The sequence below is a fragment of the Lissotriton vulgaris genome, chromosome 7 (genome assembly GCF_964263255.1).
Source record: "Lissotriton vulgaris chromosome 7, aLisVul1.2, whole genome shotgun sequence".
NCBI lineage: Eukaryota > Metazoa > Chordata > Amphibia > Caudata > Salamandridae > Lissotriton > Lissotriton vulgaris.
The window spans coordinates 756,293,658-756,318,461 of NC_141695.1; the positions used below are offsets into that span (position 1 = coordinate 756,293,658).

The following is a 24,804-nucleotide window of genomic DNA, read 5'->3' on the forward strand; positions in this document are numbered from 1 at the left end:
TAAAAAACGCATAAATAAATAAATAAATAGTCTTTATTTCCATAAGCAGACTCCACCCACAGCTCTGGCTCCTGCTCCTGCAAGTCTCCAGCACCAACTGACCCCGCAATATTCCACAAACCATGCATAAACAAACCAAGAACACTCTTCCCCGTACATTCCCCTCTACAACCTGAATGCCACAATTCTGTATTCCTTTCCGTAGCACAGCATTCTCTCACGTGACCGACGTGCGACGACGTCTCAGTTACATGGGTGGAAGACATCATCACGTGACGATATGGTTGACAGTTCCACGTCATCAGGTAGGGTTGTAATGACTTCCCCCGCCTGCTGCTCCAGCTTTTACTCGCTACTGAAGACATGTGACCCACTGCCCTATCACGTGACGAGGGAAGAGTCTGTCCTCGGCCAATACTTCCGGGTACCGCAGTTGCCGCTGTCAGTGAGCACCATGGCGGCGGTACCGGCGCGTAGTCTGAGGGTGGGCGACATAAAGGACCCTGTGGCACTCTTCGAGGCTTACAGCGCCGAGGAAATCCGCGGGTTAGAACGACGTGTGCGTGCCGAGATGGAACAGAAAAAGGAGGAGTTGAGGCAGATGGTTGGGGAGCGCTACCGCGACCTGATCGAGGCGGCGGACACGATCGGAGAGATGAAGCTTTGCGCGCAGCAGGTGGTGGGCTCCGTGCAGGACATGCAGCGATACTGCACTGGTCTACGTGGCGTGCAGCAGCAGGGCCGTGGCCCCCTACGCGCACCCGAGGTACAGTAAGTTCTCTCTTATCTTTATTTTCCTGCCAGGGAATAAAGTCACTGTTTGGGTAGGGACTGCAAATGCCGCATTCCGATTAACGCATATTCCCTTGAGGATCAGCTGTCAAACCATCCACCTATTCTCACCCGTTGCTATTAAGCATTGTGACTTAGTCTGACCTGCTGCTAGTTGCATTGGAATTATTGGCAGGTGAAGGCTAGTGTGCACGATTACACACACGGAAAGCGTGCTGACGCGTCGTGGCCGCAATAGCCAAGTTGTTTGTCGGTGGGCTGTGCAAGAAGCCCACCGAGAAACAACGTTATCCCTTGCTTAATGTATACTAGGTGGCTGCAGCATAGCGGTCGATGTGCATAGTTAAAAGTATGGTAACTGTGATCCCGAGTACAACGGGGGCGTGGTCATCGAGTGTGGGGGCAGAAGCAGAGTAGTGGCTAAAAAAAACACTCATGCTATCTCAATATATGCAAAATATTTTTTTAAATGTTTACAGTTCTTTCAAACGCTATGTTTTTGGTTATGTGCGGCTTGTACCTAGTGCAATCCCTTTATGTAGGTTTTCTTTCAAGGACACATTCAAATTTCTATCAATTAAAACTTATACTGGTTCCAATCAGCCTTTATATGTGCTGATTAACCAATTACAGACATTTACATTTCTTTACGGTAGCAGACACCCTACAAAAATTACTTGTTTCTTCTTGAGCTGCCTAACTCTTCTCTCACTTCATGGTAAATTCGCCCTTTCCTCTCCCTTTTTTACTAGCATAACTGACCCATTTAGGATAATAAAAAGTATGGGAACTGTTTTGAGCAAATGAATAAAGCTTGGCACAACTTTCCCCAGCCCACTTCGACCACTGCCGCAGTGGGGCTAATTGTGACTGAATCACCTGAATTCGGGACTGAGTGTGCGGCAGCATGGTTGGGTTAGTTGGCCTCTTCGACACGCTTAAAGCTGCTGTCTGACTGTGCTGCCTCCATTCTGTGGAGATTTAATGTGAATGCATTTGTGTGTTAATGATCTGTGCAAGGCCCAAGTCCCAAAAATAGTGTCGGCACAAATTAGCATAAGCATTTCACAATTATGTGACATGACTTAACAGGAAGTCACGTCATTAAGTGATGTCACCTTCCTATGACATCCTTCTCTGTTGAGATCGTGCCATTTTTTTCTTCATTGCTCGCCATGGCCACCTCCCTTGACAGCTGCACAAGTTCCATCAAGACAAAAACTTCAACCTCAGTGGTGAGTCTCAGTCATTTGAAAAAGTGCAACACCAAGCTTGGGGTTGTGCAGTGCACATGCACTGGAGAGTTTGGTAAATATGTGTTTGATTTAAGGGTTGTTACGTAGTAGGTGACTGGGCTGCTGCATACAACACAATCCCACATTGTTACAGCTATATACACAAAACTATTTAATATCTGACTGAAAAAACAAAATAATCCACACAATTCCAGCGGTTTCAAAATATCTTCAAACCTTTACTTAGGTTTTTTTTTCTAATTAAATATCATGTTTAATTTTGAGACTCTTCAAGTAGGGATATCTTATCCCCAATAAAAACAGCAGAGGTGACATCACTAGAGTAGGTGGTACAGAAAAATGTACCTCCACTAAGGGTGATTCAGATCTTTGCATTCCCCTAGGAAGTTAATGTTATGTTAATGTTAAAAAGTATTTATTGAGCGCACTGCCACCGGTTGGTTTCTTGGCGCTAGAGTAGACGGAGAACGAATCCTGAAGCGAGAGGGGAAGGCGATCAGTGATACGCTTGTTTAAAAAGCCATGTTTTTATTGCTTTCCTAAAAGACATGAGATCCGGGCATGATCTGATCTCAAAGGGGAAGGCGTTTCAAAGGCGAGATGCAAGAACAGGAAATAATGTATAGTGAAAGAGAAGATAGAAGAGATAGGAGTACTTAATAGAGGAGAGGTGTTTCAATGAAGAGGGTGGGAAAGTAGGAGGGAAACGAATGAAGGGCGCAGAGAGGTAGGTGAGAGTGGAAGATGCAAGAAAGGAGCCTGTGGAGAAGATCAAAGGAGCGTGTGAACAGAAAGATAAAGGTGAAATGAGAGGAAGGTGGGAATGATTGAGATGACATAAAATGATAGTTAAGGAGGTGCATGTAGGACTAGATGAGAGACAGGGAGCCATAGGTAGAACTAGAACCAGAGAGAGAGATTTTGATCTGAAATGGTATTGTTAGAAGCTGATCTGTCTCCATCTTTAGTCCTTTTCGATCACTGATTAGGGAAGGTCTGTGTTAAATTATTTATTTATTTATTTTTATTTGTTTGAGTTTTATATAGCTTATATCCAGAGCTCCAGCCTTCCGGGTCTAAGGTGCATTGACAAAATTAGTATTTGTGTGCATATAAGTACAATAGGTGGGGCTGTTGCATTTTATGCTGTGAGCGACCTTCATTCAGCATATCTCTACATGGGTCCCAGTCCTGTTCAGTGATGTTGTCGTCATAGATCGAAACATTGTGGATAATATGGTACTGATGTACTAAAGAAGGGCAATGGCTTAGTGAATATAACACTAGTCTGGTCTGCAGCATGAACTGCTACTCCAGTCATTTGACTTTCTTGCCCTGTAACCTCGTAGTGGTGTTGTACCCCCAATTTAGCTGCTTAAGTGGGGATTGCCTCTGGACCCCATGATCTCCTAAACCAAGTCACGCTCAAGTGCAGGTTGGATAGGGAAAGGTAAGGAGAGAAAATATAGAGGGAAATAAAGGGTGAAGATGTAATGATTGAACAAATAAGGAAGAATGAAAGGAAAGAATAGTAGACGAAGAAAGATATGGTGCAAAGAAGGAAGTGTAAGAAATGAAGGAGGGTGTATGGATAGACGTTCGCAGCATATGTGGGATAAAGAGGGAAAGGATAGATAAAGGTGAAAAAATTATTCTATTGAAGATTGGGCTTTGTCCATGTGATGACCTTAGAAGTGTTGTTCAAGTAGGGATATTTTAATTTTCTAACTACTCCCTTGCTGGTATTCTAGTACATACACATGTACAAGGCTCGCATACCACACCTCTACAATGACCTGCCATATGCACCAGTATCTATTATTAGTTGTCTGTTTCAAAAAGGATATAAGGGGCAGATAGGTTCCTGGTCTTTCTCTTATTCTATTCTTCTGTCACTCTGTTATCCTGCCGTTCTTGAATCTTCTCTAGCTCTTTCCTCACCACTGTTTTGTTGTCTTTGGTACTGGTTCTTTGTGTTTCTAGTTTAATCACCCATCGCTCTGCTACTACCTCCCCTTGGAATGAAAGGAAGGGGTCCTCAGACACAAAAATATAGATTCAAAACTATTTCATTTACAATTCAATTGTACGTGCCCACATTCACATTCTTAATTTGAAGACTGTGTACATGTGGTCCCTTTGTCAAAGGGACCACATGTACACAGTCTTCAAATTAAGAATAAGACTTGTCACTGAATGCATCAGACCATTCCTATCCTTTCCCTGACACTTCCCTCACTTCACCCCTCCCCGTTGTGAATGTGGGCACGTACATTTATACAAACTTGCTATATAAATTAAATGTATTATAAGTTCTTATCCATTGAATAGGATGTATATGCAATTTTGAATTAAACTCTTTTGCATACAATGGCTTTGCTTTTTTTGAATGAATTGAATTGTAAATGAAATAGTTTTGAATCTATATTTTTGTGTCTGAGGACCCCTTCCTTTCATTCTGATAACTACCCAGGTCCTTATTTGACTTCAGTGGGTTTAACCCTGTTTTGTATAACTACCTCCCCTTGGGTTTTTAGGTTTCGCCTGGGGCACGGAGCTCCTAGCTCCGCCCCCAGGAGAAATCTTATGTCTCTACAGTGTACTGCTTAGTCCCGCCCTCTGTTCCATTGGCTAGCTCCATAAATGGAGGCTAGCCATTGGAACAGAGATCTGTCCGTCATGGCCGGACCAGATTCGTGGGCGTTCCCGAGATTTTTTCCCTCCACCCTTTTTGCATCGTCATCGGGCGGAGTTTCGTTTTTTTTTTTTTTAGGTGTTTGTTTTTGTCATTCCATGCCGACCACGGCCGCCGGAAGAAGTCCAGGTGAGTGCCCGTTCCCGCTGACCGTGTGCTGTTCCTGCCCCCCCTGTCCGTGTCCGCCCCCCTCCCGCTGTCCGTCCCCCCTCCCCCTGTCCGTGTGCCCGTAGGTGCTTGTTTTTATTTCCCCAATGATTTTGTCCAGAGCAGCTTCCCGCCCCCCGTCCGTGTCCGCCCCCCCACCCGCTGTCCGTCCCCCCTCCCGCTGTCCGTGTGCCCGTAGGTGCTTGTTAAATGCTTGTTTCCACTCAATACTTTTGAGGAACTGTAACTGTTATACCTTTACCATACGTGGCAACATAGAGGAAGTCTTTACCTACGAATCAACCTTCTGCGTAGAACAGCCTGTTTTTCGAATAAGCCGTTAATGCCTTAATGACCAGTAAGAACATAATATACCTTATGACACGTTCTAAAAATATGCCGATGCGGTGGGCAATATATAGATGTAATTCACATTTTATCATTAACATGATATACGTTAAACAGGAAAGTAACCCTTTCAAAATGGCGGCATCGTTAACAGGCTAGTAGCGTAATTTTAACGATGGGAACGCTACCAGTATTGGACGTCAACAAGACGGTACTTCCTGTTGGAGATTTAACATGGCGGCGCCCACTGGAGGCATGGGATGGGAACATGTTCCCCAGTGATAAGACCTCCTTGTCCGCCCGTAGACAATATGAAGAGGAAAACGCAGGCTGGTGGGCGGAACAGCGAGAAACTGAAGAAATTGAAGTTGTCAGTGGAGGAATTTGTGCAGAATGCACCGCAGCAGCCTTGCTTGGATAGTGCGTCCGGCAGCATTTGGAACCGAGCTTCAAATTGGAAGTGCAGGAAAGAACGAAGGAAAGAGAAACGCCGCCTTAAGAAGTGCAAAAGAAAGGAACACTATGAGGGCAAAACATGGAACATTGAGAGCACCATGGGAGGGCGAGGAACTCGACCTGGGAAGGAAGTCGGTAAAGATACACTCAAGGAGACAGGTGCAGGGAAAAACACACAGTTGGAAAAGGGCGCATGCAAACTTACCCACCTTGAGAAGCGCTCAGTCCCTTCCAGCATCCTCAGGATTGGTTATCAAAAACAACAAAAATTAAAATCCAAAACCCTGAAAGCTAAACCCCAGGCCAAAGGGAAGAACAGCACAGAGGAGTCCAGGAAACTCGCCCTGTTGGAAGCAAATGAGCAGGAAGATAAAGAGATACGCCGTCTGGAAAAGAGCTTGAGGTTGAACAAAAGGAAGAACAAGAGCTCTCTGCCCCAGGCCTTCGCTCAGGATGGGCTGGACTATATTTTAGGGGCACTGGAGCCCGGGGCCACAGCTTCGGGGCTATATGAAAGCGACGAGGAGGCCGACACCGCTGAAACGTTGCAGGAGCTTTCAGAGAAAACACCTTCGGAGTCTGACAGTTACAGCTTGGATGAGAAGGAAGGAGACCTAGTAGAGAGTGCCGACGAAGAGTTGGATGAGGGAAGTGGAGAAGAAGAGCTGGACGATGATCAGGACGAAAAGCCAGAGGAAAGTCCAGATCTCCTTGAGAATTCAGATAGTGACGCCGAAGTAGCAGAACAGTCAGACACCGCCGCAAACGAGGAGGTAATTTTGCTTTATTTCATACCATTAATTCATTGACTTCGTTTTAAAAGTAACTTTAAACATGCAGTTTAGGTGACATTCATAGGATGGTGTTCCATGTTATAAATGGAAAAATCTACAGTGTGAACCCTCAAATTTGGGTCAGAGGGCTGGAATCAAAGATGGGACAGAGATACGAGTGTTGAATTTTGACCATCAACGTATAGGTTTCTTTAAAAAAAAAAAAACTCTGCCTCAAAGAAATTGGCAACAACGGCAAATGTGATAGTAAATCTTCTGTGGCTTGCTTAGTTGTCACAAACACGCTGCATTTTAAAATTAAAAACAGGGTTAACATCTGCTTCAGAGATGTTTGTGTACCCAACAAGTTATTTGAGTGATACTATAGCTGGTTTATTTATTTGCAAAGTTTTATATAGCGCTGGCTAGACCCGAAGGTATCAGAGCGCTTTACCTGAGGATCAACAAGTTACCGGTTACATAGGGAGTTACAGGTTACATAGCCAAGTATAGTCATAGGAGAAAAAAAAAACATTCGATTACACAATAATGTGAGTTTTTAGCGCTTACACATGTCTTATGCAGAGGGAAAAGGTAGGGGGGATGGTGATCAGGGGTAAGGGAAGCAGGTAGGAAACACAGAGGAAAGGTGAGGAAAACAATGTCCGACTGGGTAGGTGACGGCCGAGGGATGAACCAAAGCCAAACTCCTCTTTAGCTGCATAGGACAGCTCCATCGGGCATCGGTCAAGGTTACTCGGGCACCGAGGTAAGTACAGACAGATTACACAATAATGTGAGTTATTAGCGCTTACACATGTCTTATGCGTAGGGACAAGGTAGGTGGGAATGGTGAGCAGGGGTAAGGGAAGCAGGTAGGAAACACACCTGGGAGGCGAGGAAAGCAATGTCCGATGTCCGGCTGGGTAGGTGACGGCCAAGGGATGAACCAAAGCCAAACTCCTCTTTAGCTGCATAGGACAGCTCCATCGGTCAAGATTACTTGGGCACCTCGGTAAGTACAGACAGTTAGGTTTCCGCCCAGGGGGCATCGTCAAAGTTCCATCGGGAGCACCAGTCACGGTGTTGCTGGGGAGCTCCCCCTTCATCCTCCTGTTCTCCCCCAGGTCAAGGGTCACATAGTGATGCAGCTACCCGGACAGAGGTCTGCTGCCATTAAAGCCTCCTTTCCTCCAACCGGAACTGGGGTCTCAGAGCTCCCAGAGGAAGGAAGAACGAGGGCAGAACACTCTAGGAAGGAGCAGTTCAGCGCATGAGTTGGAGAGGGCCACTAGGGTGACTGTCCGTGTGCCGTTAACCCGCCCCCCCTCCCGCTGTCCGTTTGCCCGTTGACCGCCCACCCCCCTCCCGCTGTCCGTGCCTAATGCGTGTTTCATTCTGTGCTGAGTGACGCCCAGAACGGGTGGACCATTCACCTTCCCAGAGAAAAGGTATGTTTGATTCCTTCAAGATCAACTCGACACTGGGTGAATCCTGAAGGCTCCTTTGTTTGGGGAGGGGTGCTCAGAGAGGCAGTTTGATTCCTTGGCAGTGGTTAGGGTGCGGACGAGTGAGTAGACTGTAGGGTGGGTCGGACTGTGTGCTATGGGTTATTAGTCTGAATCTGCAGGACTTTATCTGCTTTATCTGCTTTTGAGTGTTGGTCAAGAGTGCCAATAGCCTGGGCACCCGAAGTATGAGGGACTGGCTCATCTCTTTGAGTCAGCCTCTGCTGGTTGAATTAATATTTGTATGAGCCAGTCGCATGTTCCTTATAGTGGTGAGTGGGCACTGGAGAGGGACCCAAGCCATTGGTCTAAAAATTGCAAAAGACTTTAAATCTGGTCCTGGATTTGACTGGAAGTCACTGCATTGTTTTTATGGCGGGTTTTGGCTGCATCTGTTTTATTCATATTCAGTTTGCCTGATTTTTTTGTATTTATTGTAACACTTTGAGTTATCTGTGTAACACTTTGTGGTATTGTAACAGGGGTAGTTTCTTGCCTTCCAGATAGACATAAGACTATAGTTGATTGTGTGCTTTTGGAAATATTTAGTTGCTGAATGAATAAGTACAAGGTGAAGAAAGAAATGACCACCTAGTGTGACTCTAAGCTTCTACACTCTATCTAGGCGTATGATGATCTCAAAAGAACGTTTAAATATTCGAGATGTGCTTTATTACCCCCTGGCTGTGCTTGCTTCCCTGCCCCCTGGCTGTGCTTGCTTCCCTGCCCCCTGGCTGTGCTTGCTTCCCTGCCCCCTGGCTGTGCTTGCTTCCCTGCCCCCTGGCTGTGCTTGCTCTCCTGAGTGTGTGTGTGTGGCTCTGGGTGGGTGTGTGTGGTAGTAATTGCTGTCTGCTGAGCTCGTCCATAGGGTACAATAGGTCTCACATTGCGAGAGATTAAGCTAATGGCAATGTAAATGACAAAACCAACACATAAATACAAATTTTGTCATTTACAATGCCAATAGCTCAAACTTTTCCAAAGGCGAAACCATTGCATTGTAAATGCTTGTTTCTTCCTTTTTGTCGCCCCTTCCTCCTTTGACAGCGATCTCTTCGTCAATGTCAACATTTTACAGGAGTCCACTTAAGAATGACAACCTATCACAGCAGTATCATGTGTGCTTCTTTTGACTGATAAAAAGACACAAACACACACATACTTAAACACTCAGCCTGCTTGTGCAAGTTTTTTGCTTAATGCAGACCTATACCTACTATGTTTGGTACAGTGATGGTTTCAACGAAAACTATTGGACTCCTATTGTACTGGCCTACATGGCAGCATGTATCGGGATCGAGGGTTGACTCTGACACATGCATTAACCTACGCAGCTGCATGAAAATCCCTATTTCTGTATCCTTCAAGTTGCGATGTCATGTTGGACTGTATGTGGAGTACGGCCATCCACAGACTTTGGTGTTTGCCTACTTCCACAAAGCTTGAGCAGATAACAGAAGTAGGGCTGACACCAGGAGCAGTAGACCTTGCATCTAAGGAGGCGTGGGTGCCTGGATAGAGTGTACTCTAAGCACAGTTTGCTTGCTGAGCGCGGAAGTAGCTTGCCCACCTAACGGGGCTTGGATCTCTGAGGGAGGAGGCTCTAAGCAGTTTGCACAATGAGCCCATACTGTGCATTGTAGGAGCTTCACTACCTGATGCGGCTTGGGTCTCTAGAGGAAGTAGACTCTAGGCACAGTTTGTGCACTCAACGATGACTTGCCTAGTAGAGCCTTGCCTACCTAATAGCGTGTGCGTCTCTGGAGGGTGTGAGCTCTCCGTACGGTCTGCACACTGAGTAAGTAGGGGTTTGCGTGCCTAATGAGGCTTAGGTCTGGAAGATGTGAGCTCTGACTACAGTCTGCGCATTCAGCACTAGCTGTACCTTATATGGGCTTGCCTACCTAATGGAGTGTGTTGTCAGGAAGGAACCTGTGCACAGTCTCTGCACTGAACACTGACAGTGCGTATTTGGGGCTTGTCCACTTATTGGGGCTTGAGTCTCTGGAGGAAGTTGGCTCTAAGCACACTTTGCTCACGCAGACTGTGTGTAGTAGGGGCTGTCCAAGTAATAGGGCTCCATACTGTGTTGGGTATGCACTCTCAATAAAGAAAGCACAAGGAGAGGGTGGACAGAGCGCAGAAACTCTTCAGACACTCGCCTCCAGTCACAACTCTGGGTTGAATCCATCATCGTTCTTTAGGTCACTTCGCCACCCCAGTTCAGATCCAGCCATATGTAAATCAGTATTGACCCTGTTCCTTATAAAGAGCAGTCCAGCCCGAACTGTCAAGCCAGGTCTTCACTGGACTGAAAACAAGCATCCTGAGACCGGTTTTGGGGTAACACCCTTCATCAGCCAGGCTAGGTTGAATCCAGTGGCAAAGTGAAAGGGACCCATACCTGGGCATACTGTCCCAGTGTAGGGCGATCAACGTGGGTCCCTTTCTCACTTTGCCGCTGGATTGAAGCTAGCCTGGCTGATATGGGGGGTTACCCCGAAACCGGTCCCAGGATTCTTGCTTCCGGTCCAGGCAAGAACCGGCTTGGCAGTTCATGCGGGACTGTTCCCATGAGGCGCAGGGTCAAGACTGATTTGCATATAACTGGGTTTGTGCGTACCTGTTTTGTGAGTGGTAATGTGCTGATGTTCTTCCTGTACTTTGTGTCTGGAACTTTTTGCTCCTCTTCCTGCTGCTGACACCTGTTCTGTACCTGTTTGTGCTAGGGAAGCTTGCACTGCTGCCTAGTGTGCAGTGCCTAAATTGTATATTAATGAAGCTTCATATATAATTTCATCATGCAAGGGCAAAGCAATTACCATTTTGAATGTTCATTTAATGCGTGTTGCAAAGCGTAAACTCTCACAAAACCAGTTTACAACATAAATGCTAAGTGGCTCCATTCATGTGATGTACCTTATGCCAGTCCTGTGCACAGTGACTGTGTAAAAAGACAAACTACAAGCCTCAGAATACTATTGGCCGTTGTCTAAAAAGTCCGTAACAGTTGAAAGTAACCCTCATAATTTGGAGAAGACAGATGGCAGCTGTATAAAAGCAAAATAAAATTGAATGTGGAATTTTTCCCCTTTTCTCCTACCCTGCCCCATAACTGTAACTCATACATTTTATTTGGGTAAAACATTTTGCTAAACATTTGGTATGAAATGTAAGAATTGTTAAGGATAACGACCCCTTTTGACTGACCCTCAACTAATCCTGCTCTTCACATGTACCTGTTGACCTAACAGTACAGCCTAGAACCTGCACTAACAGGACTCAAAGGGTTTTCAACAGCAGGGCTTCCAAATGTGTTTGAGGGGAAAAAGTGTTATAGGGAAGAGATGGCAAATAAATTGAAGATGGTGGCATCTCACAGCTAACGGGCACACACTAACACTCCCTAAAAGAAAAGGAGACACTTAAGAAGATTAATTGGCTACAACAGTGAGAGTCTGCAGGGGTTTGTGTCAAGGGAAGTAACAGCAACTGGGAACCCAACCCCTGCTGTGTGATAAGGCTTCGTCACATCGTAGCTGTGAGTCTAACTCCTGCTGTGGCGCACCATCGTGTCACAAAAGAAACAAAACAAATCTGTTTACACCGAAAATCATCCCGCCTCTTTGCACTTCTGCAACCAAAGAGACATATCCGAGCCTTCTTCGGGCAAAGGAGGACAGTGTCTACACTCTAAACTTAGTGTGGGCGTTACATACTCTCGCGTCCAACTCCCCTCCCCCATCCCAATCTTGTTCCCTGGCTAACAGGTGAGCAAATAGAACCGTGTCTTGATGTGACTGGGAAGTAAAGGTGGGCAAACCACAACATTAATAGAGAGCTGAGCTAGTGGTTTTTCATTGCTGATCTTTCGAACGCCTCTTTCAACTTGGTACATTACTTTATATCTCTACATTTCCATGTGCTTAAAGTAATAGTTTCCAATGTGCCTTCAACCATAACCTTTACCCAACAGAACTATTCCCCCCCCCTTGAGTTGCTTGGTAATAAGTGAATTGTGGAATAAGTGTGCAGAGAGGTTGTCTGGCTCTGGGGCCCCAATAAGCAGCTATTGGCCAGCTGTTACTCTCAGGTGCGTCGGGCTGGTTGCTCCTCTTGCTCGTCGCCCTTGTCTGGCGTTACCATCCTCAGGGTGTTCCCTTCGCTGTCAGCGTCTGCTGCCACTAATTCCCCCACAAGGGCTTCCCATACCCTGGCTTTCTCTAACTTACCTATTCCTTTGCTGGCCTCTCGGAGTAGTAGTCTCCCTTCTGCCCCTGCCCATCTCTCAAGCTCTATCCTCCAGGTAGTAAGTCTCGGCCCGCCCGGCGCCTTCCAGTTCCTGGCTATCTCCTGTTTAGCTAATATATATGCAAGGTCTTGAAACCTTCTTGTCACCCTGTTTTTAGCTGTGTGGGGGAACTATCCCAGGAGGAAGTGCTCTGGGGTCTGTGGAATTTTTGTCAATCAGGTCACTTATGATATGTCTAAGTTTCCCCCCCCCCCCCCCCCCCCCCCCCCAAAATGTTTGCAATACTGGGCAGCTCCAGAACATATGGAGTATGTGTGCTTCTCTTTCTCCGCATCTGGGGCAAGCTGCTGAGTCCACGCCAAAGTACCTCCGAATGCGAACCGGCGTTAAGTATGCTCTATGCAGCACATAGTAGTTAATTAATTTAAAGCGCGCGTTCCGAGACACCTTCGGGATGCGTTCTAGAATTTTGTCCCAGTCCTTCTCAGGTATTTGTTTGCCGAGGTCCTCCTCCCATTGCGTTTGCAAGCGCTCTAGCGGCTGTAACATATCCCTCTGTATTGCTTTATACAGGCAAGATACCGTCTTGATCCTTCCTGCCAATAGCGCAAGATACCTGCCTCCCACCAGTGCTCTCTGCTCAGCGTCCCCAGTCTTCCATTGCGTCCTAATCCTGCGCGTTAGAGCCCTGTGTTATAGGAAATGTCCCCCAGGCAAGTCATATGCTGTCTGCAAAGGGCAGGAGCCCAGAGTCGCGGTATAAGTCGCCCATCTCCCTTATTCCTGCCTCTACCCAGTCCTCCAATCCTGTCCAATGTTCCCCCTGTGGGAGTTAGCGCAGCATCGTGAGCGGTATGTCAGAGGAGTAGGGAGTTGCTGCCCCTACTTTCCTAAGGTACCTGGTCCAGCAGTGTACTATCATCTTAGCCGCCTCGTGCTCTCAGCTGAGGTGCGACGCACTCTGAGAAGGATTCTCGCCAGCGTGGCCGTGTCTGGCGCAGCAGGATCCTTCTCCCTATCCGGGTCTCTATCTGCCGCTAGCCACTGTATTAGCCAGTATAGTTGTGCTGCTAGATGGTAGACCTCAATGTCCGGTACTGCCAGTCCGCCTTCTGCCTTGGGGCGTCTCAACATTGTCAGTGCCACCTTCTGCCTGCCTGCACCCCAAATAAACAATATAATCTTGGAGTCTAGCTCCCTGAACATTGCTTGCGAAATCCATACTGGCAGCATTCTGAAATAATATAGTAAGCGTGGCAGTGTTACCATTTTCAGGACTGCCACCCTTCCAGCCACGGAGATCGGAAGCGTTCCCCAGAAATCCATTGCTGTTCGAGTCACCCTAATAGCCCTTCCTACGTTACTATCCAACAGGTCTGCCGCACCAAGATGTATTTTAACTCCCAGGTACTGAAAATAGTTGGGTTCCCAGCGCGGTTGCTCTAGCGTAAGCAGTGGGGGGAGTATCAGGCGCCAATGGGTATAGGCTGGATTTTTGCCAATTGACCCTCAGACCAGACATAGTGCCGAACTGAGCCAGCATGCTCCGCGCGCCCTGCAACTCCTCAGCCGTGTTGCGCAAGAATATCAGGAGGTAATCCACATATAATGCAATATAGTGCTGCCCTATCGTCGTCCCCAAGCCCCCGTAGTCCCAGCCACTCCTGGCCCTGCTCGCCAGTGGTTCCATGGCCAGGGCAAAAAGTAGCGGGGAGAGGGAGCATCCCTGTCTCGTGCCCCTCTCCACCCTCAGTCTGGGTGATATAATCCTCCCAGTGCGTACACGGGCTGCAGGGGATGTGTACAGGAGCCGCACCCATGTCAGGAATCCTTCACCCAGCCCCATCCTGGCTAGTACCACGATAAATATTGCCACTCCAGGCTTTCGAACGCCTTTTCAAGATCTACTGCGAACACTGCCGCCTCTTGTTTATCATACCCTTCCGAGTCCATTACTGCCAGGATCCGCCGGATATTTATGGCTGTGTTGCGCCCTGGGATGAATCCCGTGTGATCTGCATGCACCAGTAGGGGCATGTGTGGCAGAAGACTCGTCGCTAGGACTTTACGTAGGATTTTATAATCCATATTCAGCATGAACAGTGACCTGTAGGCCGTATAATCATGAGGTTCCTTTCCGGGTTTAGGTATGGGGAGTATAAGGACTTCTCTCTCGGGCAGCTCTCCCAGTTCTCGGGCCCCCTGGTACATCGCTGCCAGTTAGAAGCCAGCTCATCTGTGTATGTTTCCTAAAATTTGGCTGGTAGGCCATCTGTGCCTGGGGATTTGTTTCTTGCTATACCCTTGATAGCGACCCATATCTCCTGCTGCGTAATGTCCGCCCCTAATAATTCCGCCACCGCAGGGTTCAAAACTGTCAGTGGCAGGTCAGCTAGTTAGTCCCGGATTTCTGCCGGTTCGCATATGCCTGTCTTCGTATAAAGGTTAGTATAGTAGAGCCCAAAAATGTATTTCATTAATCTTATCTGGCGTAAAGTGTCTGGTCCCCATTTCGTCCTCCATCTCCACTAGAGGAGTGCTCCTGGTTGTCTGGTTCTTCAGCCATGCCAGGAGCGAGCCTGATCTATCCCTTTCAGCGTGCGTGCGCTCTAAGTAGTTTTTATAATCGAAGCTCCTAAGCCTCTCCGTTTACTTCGCCACTTCCTCTTTAGCGTCTAAGAGAGCCATGTGCAATTCTGGGTGCCCCGGCCTTCTGCGTTCTATCTCTCTGAGTGCCGTATCTGCCACCTCCACTTAGCGCATGATGATGCGCCTGACCCCCGTGGCCTGTGTTATACACTGGCCTCTCAGGACCACCTTCAATCAATCAATCAATCAATCACAGGCATTTATATAGCGCACTACTTACCCGGAGGGTCTCAAGGCGCTAGGGGGGGGGGGGGTGATGGGGGGGGGGGGGAGTGCTGCTACTGCTCGAATAGCCAGGTCTTGAGCTTCTTCCTGAAGGAGAGGTGGTCTTGGGTCAGGCGCAGGTCGGTCGGTAGGGAGTTCCAGGTCTTGGCGGCCAGGTAGGAGAAGGACCTTCCTCCTGTTGTCGTTCTTCGGATGCGGGGGACGGCGGCGAGGGCGTGGCTGGCTGATCGGAGATGTCGTTTGGGAGCGTAGAAGTTGATGCGGTTGTTGAGTTAGCTAGGGCCTTGATCGTGTCGGGCTTTGTGTGCGTGGGTGAGGAGGCGGAAGGTGATTCTTTTGTTGACGGGGAGCCAATGCAGGTCTCTCAGATGTCCGGAGATGTGGCTGTGTCGTGGGATGTCGAGGATGAGTCTGGCTGAGGCGTTCTGGATCCGCTGGAGTCTCTTCTGGAGCTTGGCGGTGGTTCCGGCGTAGAGGGCGTTGCCGTAGTCCAGTCGGCTGGTGACGAGGGCCTGGGTGACCGTCTTCCTGGTCTCGGTGGGGATCCACCGGAAGATCTTCCGTAGCATGCGCAGGATGTTGAAGCATGACGAGGAGACGGCGTTGACTTGTCTGGTCATGGTGAGGGAGGAGTCCAAGATGAAGCCCAGGTTGCGTGCGTGGTCTGTCGGTTTGGGTGCGCTGCCCAGGGCGGGGGGCCACCAGGAGTCGTCCCAGGCGGAGGGCGAGGAGCCCAGGATGAGGACTTCCGTCTTGTCTGAGTTCAGTTTCAGGCGGCTGGTCGTCATCCACTCGGCTACGTCTTTCATCCCTTCGTGAAGGTTGGCTCTGGCGGCGGCGGGGTCGTTGGTCAGGGAGAGGATCAGCTGGGTGTCGTCAGCGTAGGAGATGATGTTGAGGTTGTGTTGGCGTGCGATGGCCGCGAGGGGGCTCATGTAGACGTTGAAGAGGGTGGGGCTCGGCGAGGATCCTTGAGGGACGCCGCAGATGACTTCGGTGGCCTCTGACTTGTACGGTGGTAGGCGGACTCTCTGTGTTCTTCCGTCGAGGAAGGAGATGATCCATTCCAGTGCCTTCTCCTGGATTCCGACGTTGCTGAGGCGCTGCACTAGGGTGCGGTGGCAGACGGTGTCGAATGCCGCGGAGAGGTCTAGGAGGATGAGGGCCGCTGTTTCTCCGTTGTCCATCAGGGCTCGGATGTCATCGGTGGCAGCGATGAGGGCGGTCTCGGTGCTGTGGTTGGCTCGGAAGCCAGACTGTGAGGGGTCGAGGGATCCATTCGTCTCGAGGAAGGCGGCCAGCTGCTTGTTGACGGTCTTCTCGATGACTTTGGCTGGGAACGGGAGGAGCGAGATGGGGCGGTAATTCTTGAGTTCGGTGGGGTCCGCTGTAGGTTTCTTGAGTAGGGCGCTGAGTTCGGCGTGCTTCCAGCTCTCCGGGAAGGTGGCGGTGTCGAAGGAGGTGTTGATGATGTCCCGCAGGTGGGGTGCGATGACCGCGTCGGCCTTGTTGAAGACGTGGTGAGGGCAGGGGTCGGTCGGAGATCCGGAATGGATGGAGTTCATCAAGCGGATGGTGTCTTCGGTGCTGATCGGAGTCCAGGCGCGGATGGTGGTGGTGGGGGGCGGTGGTTCGGTTGTGGCGTGCGTCGGTTGAGTGCTGAAGCTGTTGTGTATGTCCGCGATCTTGTTGTGGAAGTAGGAGGCGAGGGAGTTGCAGAGGTCTTGCGATGGGGTGATGTAGTTGTTTCCGGCGTTTGGGTTGGAGAGCTCTTTGACGATGTTGAAGAGTTCCTTGCAATTGTGTGCGTTGTTGTCCAGCCGGTCCTTGAATGCAGTTTTCTTAGTGGCGCGGATCAGTTGGTGGTGCTTCCGGGTGGCAAGCTTGAGGGCGGTCATGTTGTCCGGTGTTGGTTCCCTTCTCCAGGCTTTCTCGAGGGCTCGGCAGTTCTTCTTGGAGCTCTTGAGTTCGTCGGTGAACCATGGGGCCTTCTTGCTGCCGGGTCTGCTAGGCGGGGTCCTCAGTGGGGCGAGTTCGTCCGCGCAGTTGTTGATCCACTTCGTGAGGTTGTTGGCGGCCTGGCTGGGGTTCGCTGAGCTGGCGGGGGGGTGCTGGCTCAGGGAAGCGGCGAGCTGGTCGGCTGTGATCTTGTTCCAGCTTCTTCGAGCAACCGGTTGCTGGTGGTGGTGGATCGTCGTTCTTCTGAAGGTGAAGTGGACACAGCTGTGGTCCGTCCAGTGGAGTCCAGTGGCGTGGCTGAAGGCGATGTCTTTGCTGGATGAGAAGACGGCGTCGAGTGTGTGTCCGGCGAGGTGGGTTGGGGTGGATACCAGCTGCTTGAGTCCGAGGTTGTCGAGGTTGTCGAGCAGGGTGGTGGTGTTGCGGTCGTTGTTGTTCTCCAGGTGGAAGTTGAGGTCCCCCAGGAGGATGTAGTCAGCGGAGGGGAGGGCATGCGGGCTGACTAAGTCGGCGATGTCCTCGCTGAATTGTGTGCGTGGTCCCGGGGGTCGGTAGATCAGGGTGCCTCTGAGGGTGGTCTTCGGGTCGGTGCGGATCTGGAAGTGTAGGTGTTCGGCAGTTTTCAGGGTGTCGTCGTTGTTGGTTGTGATGTGGATGGTGTCCCTGTGGATGATGGCGATGCCTCCTCCAGTCTGTTTGACGCGGTCTCTTCGGGTGATCTTGTAGCCCTCTGGGATGGCGATGGCGATGTCGGGCGCTGAGGAGTCGTTCATCCAGGTTTCCGTGAGGAAGGTGACGTCAGGAGCTGTGGTGTCGAGGAGGTTCCAGAGTTCGATGGCGTGCCTGTGGACGGAGCGGGTGTTGAGCAGGATGCACTTGAGGTGGTTGCTGCTGGTGTTCGGCTTGGCGGGTGCTGGTGTGGGGCAGGTCCGGATGCAGGTGAACTTGCAGGCATGGCAGCTGAAGGGTCCGTGGGTGCGCCTCGGGGTGGCTCAGTAGCATCCAGGGATCCCGCCGGTGTTGAGTGCGATGAGTTCGGTGGCGTTGTAGGACAGTCGGGTCGTCTTCCGTCGGTGGGGGCCAGGGGTCCTGGCGCTGGGCGCGGTCCAGGCGCGGACGGGCGCAGACGGGCTTACCTTTGGCGCGCCTTCGGCGCACAATCGGCGCTCCCGCTGCGCGTGACCGCTGCGCGTTCGCACGGTCGCCATATATGGCGAAGTGCGAGGGAGGGCGGAGCAGCTGGGAGGCGGGAGCGGGGAGGGTACAGAAAGAAAAGAGCGCGTGGTTAGTGGTGATGGCGGGAAGCGGGGAGCGGGTAGGGAGGAGACCGGAGGGAGCGAGAACCGGCAAAAAGTGAACAATAATCACAATACAATGCAATACAAGTGAGCAAAAGCTCAGCAGGCGGAGGGGCACACAACAGGAGAACGGGCAACGAGTAAACAATAGTCACAATGCAATACAATACAAGTGCGCAAAATAGCTCAGCAGGCAGAGGGGCACACAGCAGGAGAACGGGGTCCAGGAGCCAGCGGGTCAGGCGAGCGCAGCGCTAGACCGTAGGAGACCATGCCGCTCGGTGGCAGGGGGCGTGGTCACACGGCGGCGGCCGGAGCAGCGAGGTAGGCAGGCGGGAGGCACACGCAGCAGCTGGTGGCAGTGCGGCGCGGGGGGTGTCCTAAACTAGGTCACACTCACCTGCGTCGCACGGTCGCCATATATGGCCAAGTGCGAGGGAGGGCGGAGCAGCTGGGAGGCGGGAGCGGGGAGGGTACAGAAAGAAAAGTGGGCGTGGTTAGCGGTGGTGGCGGGAAGCGGGGAGCGGGTAGGGAGGAGACCGGGGGGAGCGAGAACCGGCAAAAAGTGAACAATAATCACAATACAATGCAATACAAGTGAGCAAAAGCTCAGCAGGCGGAGGGGCACACAGCAGGAGAACGGGCAACAAGAAAACAATAGTCACAATGCAATACAATACAAGTGCACAAAATAGCTCAGCAGGCAGAGGGGCACACAGCAGCTTGAATGCATCCCACTCTACATTCCCTGACACAGCTGTGCCCGTGTTGGTTTGAAAGTAGAAAGGTATTTCGTCTCTGATCTCCTCTCTGAAGACCTGGTCCTCCAGAGTGTCCAGTGGGTTGTGGTCTGAGATGGTGCGCGCAAGGTACTCCGCGCTCGTGACAAGGGGTTGGACGTTTGCTGAGCTAAGGAGGGTGTCCAGGCGAACATGTACTTCATGGACCGCTGAAAAGTAGTAGTAGTCCCTCCCTTGTGGGTTCAAGGTGCGCCAGGAATCTAAAAGTCCCCAACTCTGTCTCCATGTGGTGAATGCTTCTGAAGCGCGCGTGGGAGTTTTGCAATGGGGGTGAGACCTGTCTAGTAGTAAATCATTCATGCTATTAAAGTCACCTCCTGCTATAACCGCCCCTGCCAGGTAGTGTGCTAGTTTGTGGCTCTGTGTCGCAAAAAAGGCAGGTTGGTCCACGTTAGGGGCATAGATGCTAAGCAAGCGAATCTCTCAGCCATCTAGCCTCCCTTTTACTGCCACGTATCGCCCACCCCCGGGTACACCACAGAGTTGAGCAACTGGAGCAGCACCCCAGATTGAATCCATATTAACGCCCCTCTCGCATATGCCGAATAGGTGGTGTAGTAGAGCTGCCCTCTCCATCTTTTGTGTAGTGCCTGCCTTTCCGTCTGTGTTAGGTGCGTTTCCTGTATGAAAGCTATCCGGACTCCCCGTCTCTTGATGTAGAAGAGTACCTTTTGGCGCTTTGACATTGTGTGCATCCTCCTAATGTTCCACGTCATACATTTATAGTGTTGTTTTTCAGCCATTGACCTTGGAGTCAGTGAATCTGCCGCTACCCAGGCCGAGCAATGCCCTCTCCTTGCTCTCCACTTTCTTTATCATATGATTCGTTAGACAGTGCAACCCAAGGTTTCCCCCCTTTGTCAACAGTGAACATGCTCCCCCAACTCCCGGTCACCAGGATAAGTAGGAAAACCCCTCCCATCCAAACCAGTGCGAAAAGTCTACAAGTGACTGCTTGCAGTTTAGTCAGTCAATCTCCGGGGTGGGGGGGGGTCCCTCACCGGTGCGCTCCCAGTCTCTGCGGCCCCGATCCTCCACTGATTCTTCAGTGAACCGCCCCTCAGCTGTGCTTCCCCTTCCACCTTTGTACCTTAATGATGGAACAGAAGTGTCTCATGGCAGTTTGGTTGCAGTCAGCTTCGTCTTCCGCTCCCCACCCCTAGATGATGCCGTCTGCGGGGTAACAGTTGGCAGTGTCAGGCTCTGCGTGTCCGAGTCGCTGGACCCAGTCTCCGAGCCTGTGTCTGCGAGTTCTTCGCTGCTCTCAGAAGGACCCGGATTTTCCGTTCCACTGCTAATCCGGGCCACCACCTTCATTGTATTCCGCCGTTCCAGTTGTGCCTCCTCCTGCAAGGGTGCCATGGTCTCTCTCCTGTTCTTCCGGTTACGTGATCGTGGTCCTTGCCTCCGTTCCCCCAGCGGGTTCTGTGCTTGCGCTGCTCCTCCTTGCCTGCCAATCCAGTCAGACGCCTCCTGCAGGGTCCTGAAGATCTCTGCACCCTCTGTCGTGGTAACCTGTAGCGTGGCCGGGAATTGTGTAGCGTATTTGTAGTTCAGTTGACGCAGTTTCTGTTTCACATCCTGATACGATCCCCTGCGGCGCTGTACTTAGCGGGAGAAATCTGGGAAAATGCGTACTACCGAGTTGTGCACTTGGATGTCGCCATTGAGCCGTGCCGGAGTAAGGATGTGATCCCTGTCCTTGTAGAGGAGGAGTTTTGCTATTACCACTTGTGGCGGTGCCCCTGGTATAGGCGGTTTGGCAGGGACTCGGTGTGCTCTTTCCAGGGCGAAGAAATTCGACAGGCCAGTCGGTGCCAGTTCATCCCTGAGCCAGTTCTCAAGGTAGTCAGCCATGTTGCGGCCCTCAATTTTCTCCGGCAGGCCCACGATTCTCAGGTTGCTTCTGCGCGATCGATTTTCGGCATCCTCCGCCCTTTCCTCCAGCGTATGCACTTTGGTTTCCAGTATAGTCATTCGGTGTTGCATGTCTGTAACCGCAGGGACAGCTTCAGCTAATGTTCGTTCATTTGTCGTGTCCCGATCTGTTAGTTTCTTATGGTTCTCCCGGAGCAATCCCATATCCAGGCTGAGAGAGTCAATTTTCCCTTCCAGGTGTTCGCTGGAGGTGGTAATAGCTTGCAGTATGTCTTGTAGCGTAGGGTCTGCAGGGCGTTCTGTCCCCATGGTGGACTTCTCAGCCTCGTCTGGGGGCCTGCTCGCCGTGGGTTCCTCCTTTTCTTTCGGGTTTCAGGGGCTTCCCCATGGTGTCCTCCTGCCCCCGGTAGTCCGGGCGCTGCGTGTGCTCATGAAATGGTGTCCGCCACCCGCGTGGACCGCAATCTGGGCTCTGTCCGCGGCGTGCCCTGGGCAGCTCTTATGGCGTGTCAGCTGGTTCAGTCCCACGGGGTCTCCGGGTGTCACTGCCTCGGGGGGCGCTCCACTTTGAGTCAGTTTAACGCCCAATATTCTCCAGCCTTGCTGCTCCTCTGCCCCTTTCTCTGCTCCGGGCTGTGCACAGGGCTCCCTGTGTCCACTCAGAGTGTGACAGTCTCTTTGGGGTTCAGGCCGGAGTTCCCAGGGGTCTCCAAGCCCCTCTACTCAGTGTGCATGTGCCCTCTGGCTGCGAGTGCTTATGGGGTCCATTCGCAGCACAGTGTTCTTGTCACTTCGCCTTTAAGGGCGCTGCGTCCAGTGTGTGCCCAAGCGGCTGGGGATCAGGCCGCACAGCAGTTGTTGCCCTCCTGGCGGGTCGTCCCTCTTTCCCCCGCTAGCTCTGCTGCGTTGGCCCCAAGCCCCAGTGTTGGTTCTCGCCGGGGGGGGAAGCACTGCAGACCCCAGCTTGCGTCCCAGCGGCTCCTCAGGCGTCCCGGCCATAGCATGCCGCCATTTTGTTTAAGCCTGCCCGCTGCAGGCGGTGCGTTCGCCCCCCCCCCCTCCACCAGCGCCTAGGGGGCCCTGCCAGTCAGTACCTTCTGATCAGCGTGGGGCTGTAGCAGGATCTTGTTGGTCCTCCGCTCACACGTTATTGCGTTGGCTCTCTGCCGCTGGACGCAACCTTCCTGGCCGTGTCTCTGGGCGTTTGCGATGCGTCTGCCAGTCGGCAATGGTCCCCCTTCCACCTTTCTTCCTGGGCTGTCAGGCCCTGCGCAGGGTATCCCTCGGGGCGGGGGGCAGGAAAGAAGCACTACAGGGCCGCTCTGCCCCAGCCCTTCAGGCGCCTCCGCCCTGGTGCGCTGCCATTTTGTCCCCTTCTGGGCGCCGCTTGTATTGTGCGTGCTCACCCGCTTCTGGCGCTCCTGGGGCCCCCCAGTCTGGATCCGCGGCTGGTGTGGGGCCAATGTGGGGGCACGGCAGCCCACTGCCCGAGGCATCTGCTCTGGCCTTCCCCGTGCCAAACGGGCTTGTCAGCACCCGCTGGGCGCTGCATCTTGATTTTCCCTTGGTGCATTCGTCGCGTCCGATTTTAGCAAATCCTGGCCGCGGGAGAGGTTCATATTACCTCCTGTGCATCCCTTCAGTTCTGGTCGTTGTGGGGTTTCTTTGTGAGTGTTCGGGTCTGTGTAGGGCTTCAGGATGGGTATGGATGGCGGCCGGCCGACGGGAGCTCTGGAGCAGTGCTGCTCACTCCATCGGCGTCAGACCACACCCCTATCCTGCTTGGTGTTTTGAGGAGTAGTGACATAATTATAGTGTCAGCCTTTGCCTGACAGCACAGCAAATATGTAAGAAATTTAAAAAATACATTTCATACAGTACAGGATAAACTGCCACCGTTTAGAAATGCTACAGACAGTATAAGATAGACTACTTCAACATGTGCATAAAGATTCACTGTTTGAGGATTTGCAGTGCTTTCAAAAATTATATTTTTATTAATAGTTTGCAGAAGACTTCATGTGGCCCATACCAAACTTACAACTTGCTTATAGTCGGATTATTGGTTATCATTGTTTGGCTCCCGTCACTGTCATTTCCTTTAAAACTTCCTGTTCTTATGTTGTATCTCCCCCTGCATCATATTAATTTTTGTCTTTTCCATTCTTTTGATTTGATGGCTTATATCTTTCCACTGCTTGCCTTTGGGGAATTATTTTTTCCTCTTTTTAGGTCGCAGCCTACCAGACAGCTCAACTGTCTGTATTGCTAAAGACATCATGGGGACTTTAAAAAAGTCAACCTAGGAATGCATTCCGCTCATTGCTTGCTGTTGGCTTTGTGGTTTGTAACTCACGTATTATTGCTTTCCATTTGCTGGCTTCATTTTCTTTAGGTTGTCCAGGTTTTATTTATCTATTCATTTATTTATTAGAGTTTAATAGAGCGTTAACTCGGCCCGACGGTATCTGAGCACTTTACTTAGATGACAAGATAACAATTGGTGAATACGCTACGTCCTTTTTTTTTTTATTTTTATTTTTATTTATTTTTTTTTATTTGGATTCACAGAGCAACAGTACAGAGCACGACATCATCTGTTCTTTTGTTTATACAGCAATTGGCTTCATCTTATATTGTTCATTTACATAGTACAACCATAATCATGATAGTACGCTTTACTAGGAATACATTCGGTACAGCACATCCTTTTTGCAGTGATCTATGTCCTGCGCACATCGACAGTGTACATGAATAAAATCAATTCAGATTACACATTTAATCATTTATTTTCGGTAGTTAGTCTTGTTAGAGGTGTGCTGGTAGTTTGAGCAGTTCCTATATCCCCTCCTGCTATTTCGTCTCCATCTCCTACTGATTGAGCATATGTTTGTCTTTGTATATATTCCATGAGGGGCTGCCAAAAATCCTTTGGCCTTGAGGCCTGCGGCAGTTCCTCCTCATAGGTACCCAGCGTCTCTTTACAATATATCATATCTGATAACCAGTCCTTGAACCTGGGTGGGCGTCTGCTTCCCCATTTAATGGCTACGCGCCTTTTGGCCAACAGAAGTGCCACTGCCAGTAGTTTACGACGTCTAATTGTCTTAAGCCTGTAGGCGCCTAGGCAGCACGTCAGTGGTGTGTTTGGAATAAATTCTGTCAGCATAAGTGTCAGCGCCGTCACCACCTCCCGCCAATACGCATCCAGCATCGGGCAGGCCCATGCCATATGGAGAAAGTCAGCCCTAGGGGCTGCACATCTTTTGCACTTGTCGTCCGTCCTAAGCCCGTACCTGTGCTTTTTTTCTGGAAAGTAATATGTTTGGTGCAAAAATCTAAAATGTATGATTCGCAGATTGCAATTAGGAGTAAGTAGTTGTAACTGCGTACAGCTGTAAGTCCAATCCTCATCGGCTATAGGGGACCCGATCGCCTCCGCCCACCGTGTCCTCGCCCTGTCTGGGCCAGTGTGCTGTTCATTTTGAGATGTTGAGTATAATTTGGTCACTAGTGCCACTCGTGTCGGCGCAGTCAGTAGAGTCTGTAATGCTTTCAGTGGTGTTGGTTCATTTGGGAAGTCGTCATATAAGTCTCTCATTGCCGCTCTTAGCCTAAAGTAAGCAAACCTTTTCATCGGCGTCTGATGTGCACATAAAAATGGGTCTTGGTATGAGATAAATGTATTCTGCGGAAATAATGAGCCTAGTGTCGTGAGCCCCATTTCCCCAAAGGTTCTTCTCATGTTGTGTTCTTGCGTGACCGACA

At 50.5% G+C, this 24,804-nt stretch overlaps 1 protein-coding gene across 2 annotated transcripts in view; it reads left to right on the top strand.

Annotated features, from left to right (window-relative positions):
* Positions 1-316: 316 nt before the first annotated feature.
* COG1 (component of oligomeric golgi complex 1) overlaps positions 317-24,804 on the top strand; it is a 181,753-nt gene continuing 157,265 nt past the window's right edge. Inside the window, exon 1 of one of the 2 annotated variants that reach the window (XM_086930983.1) lies at positions 317-766. In XM_086930983.1, the coding sequence (XP_086787109.1) occupies positions 317-766 (450 nt within the window). The remainder of the gene's footprint in view (positions 767-24,804) is intronic. The other variant, XM_086930984.1, reaches the window with a different exon arrangement.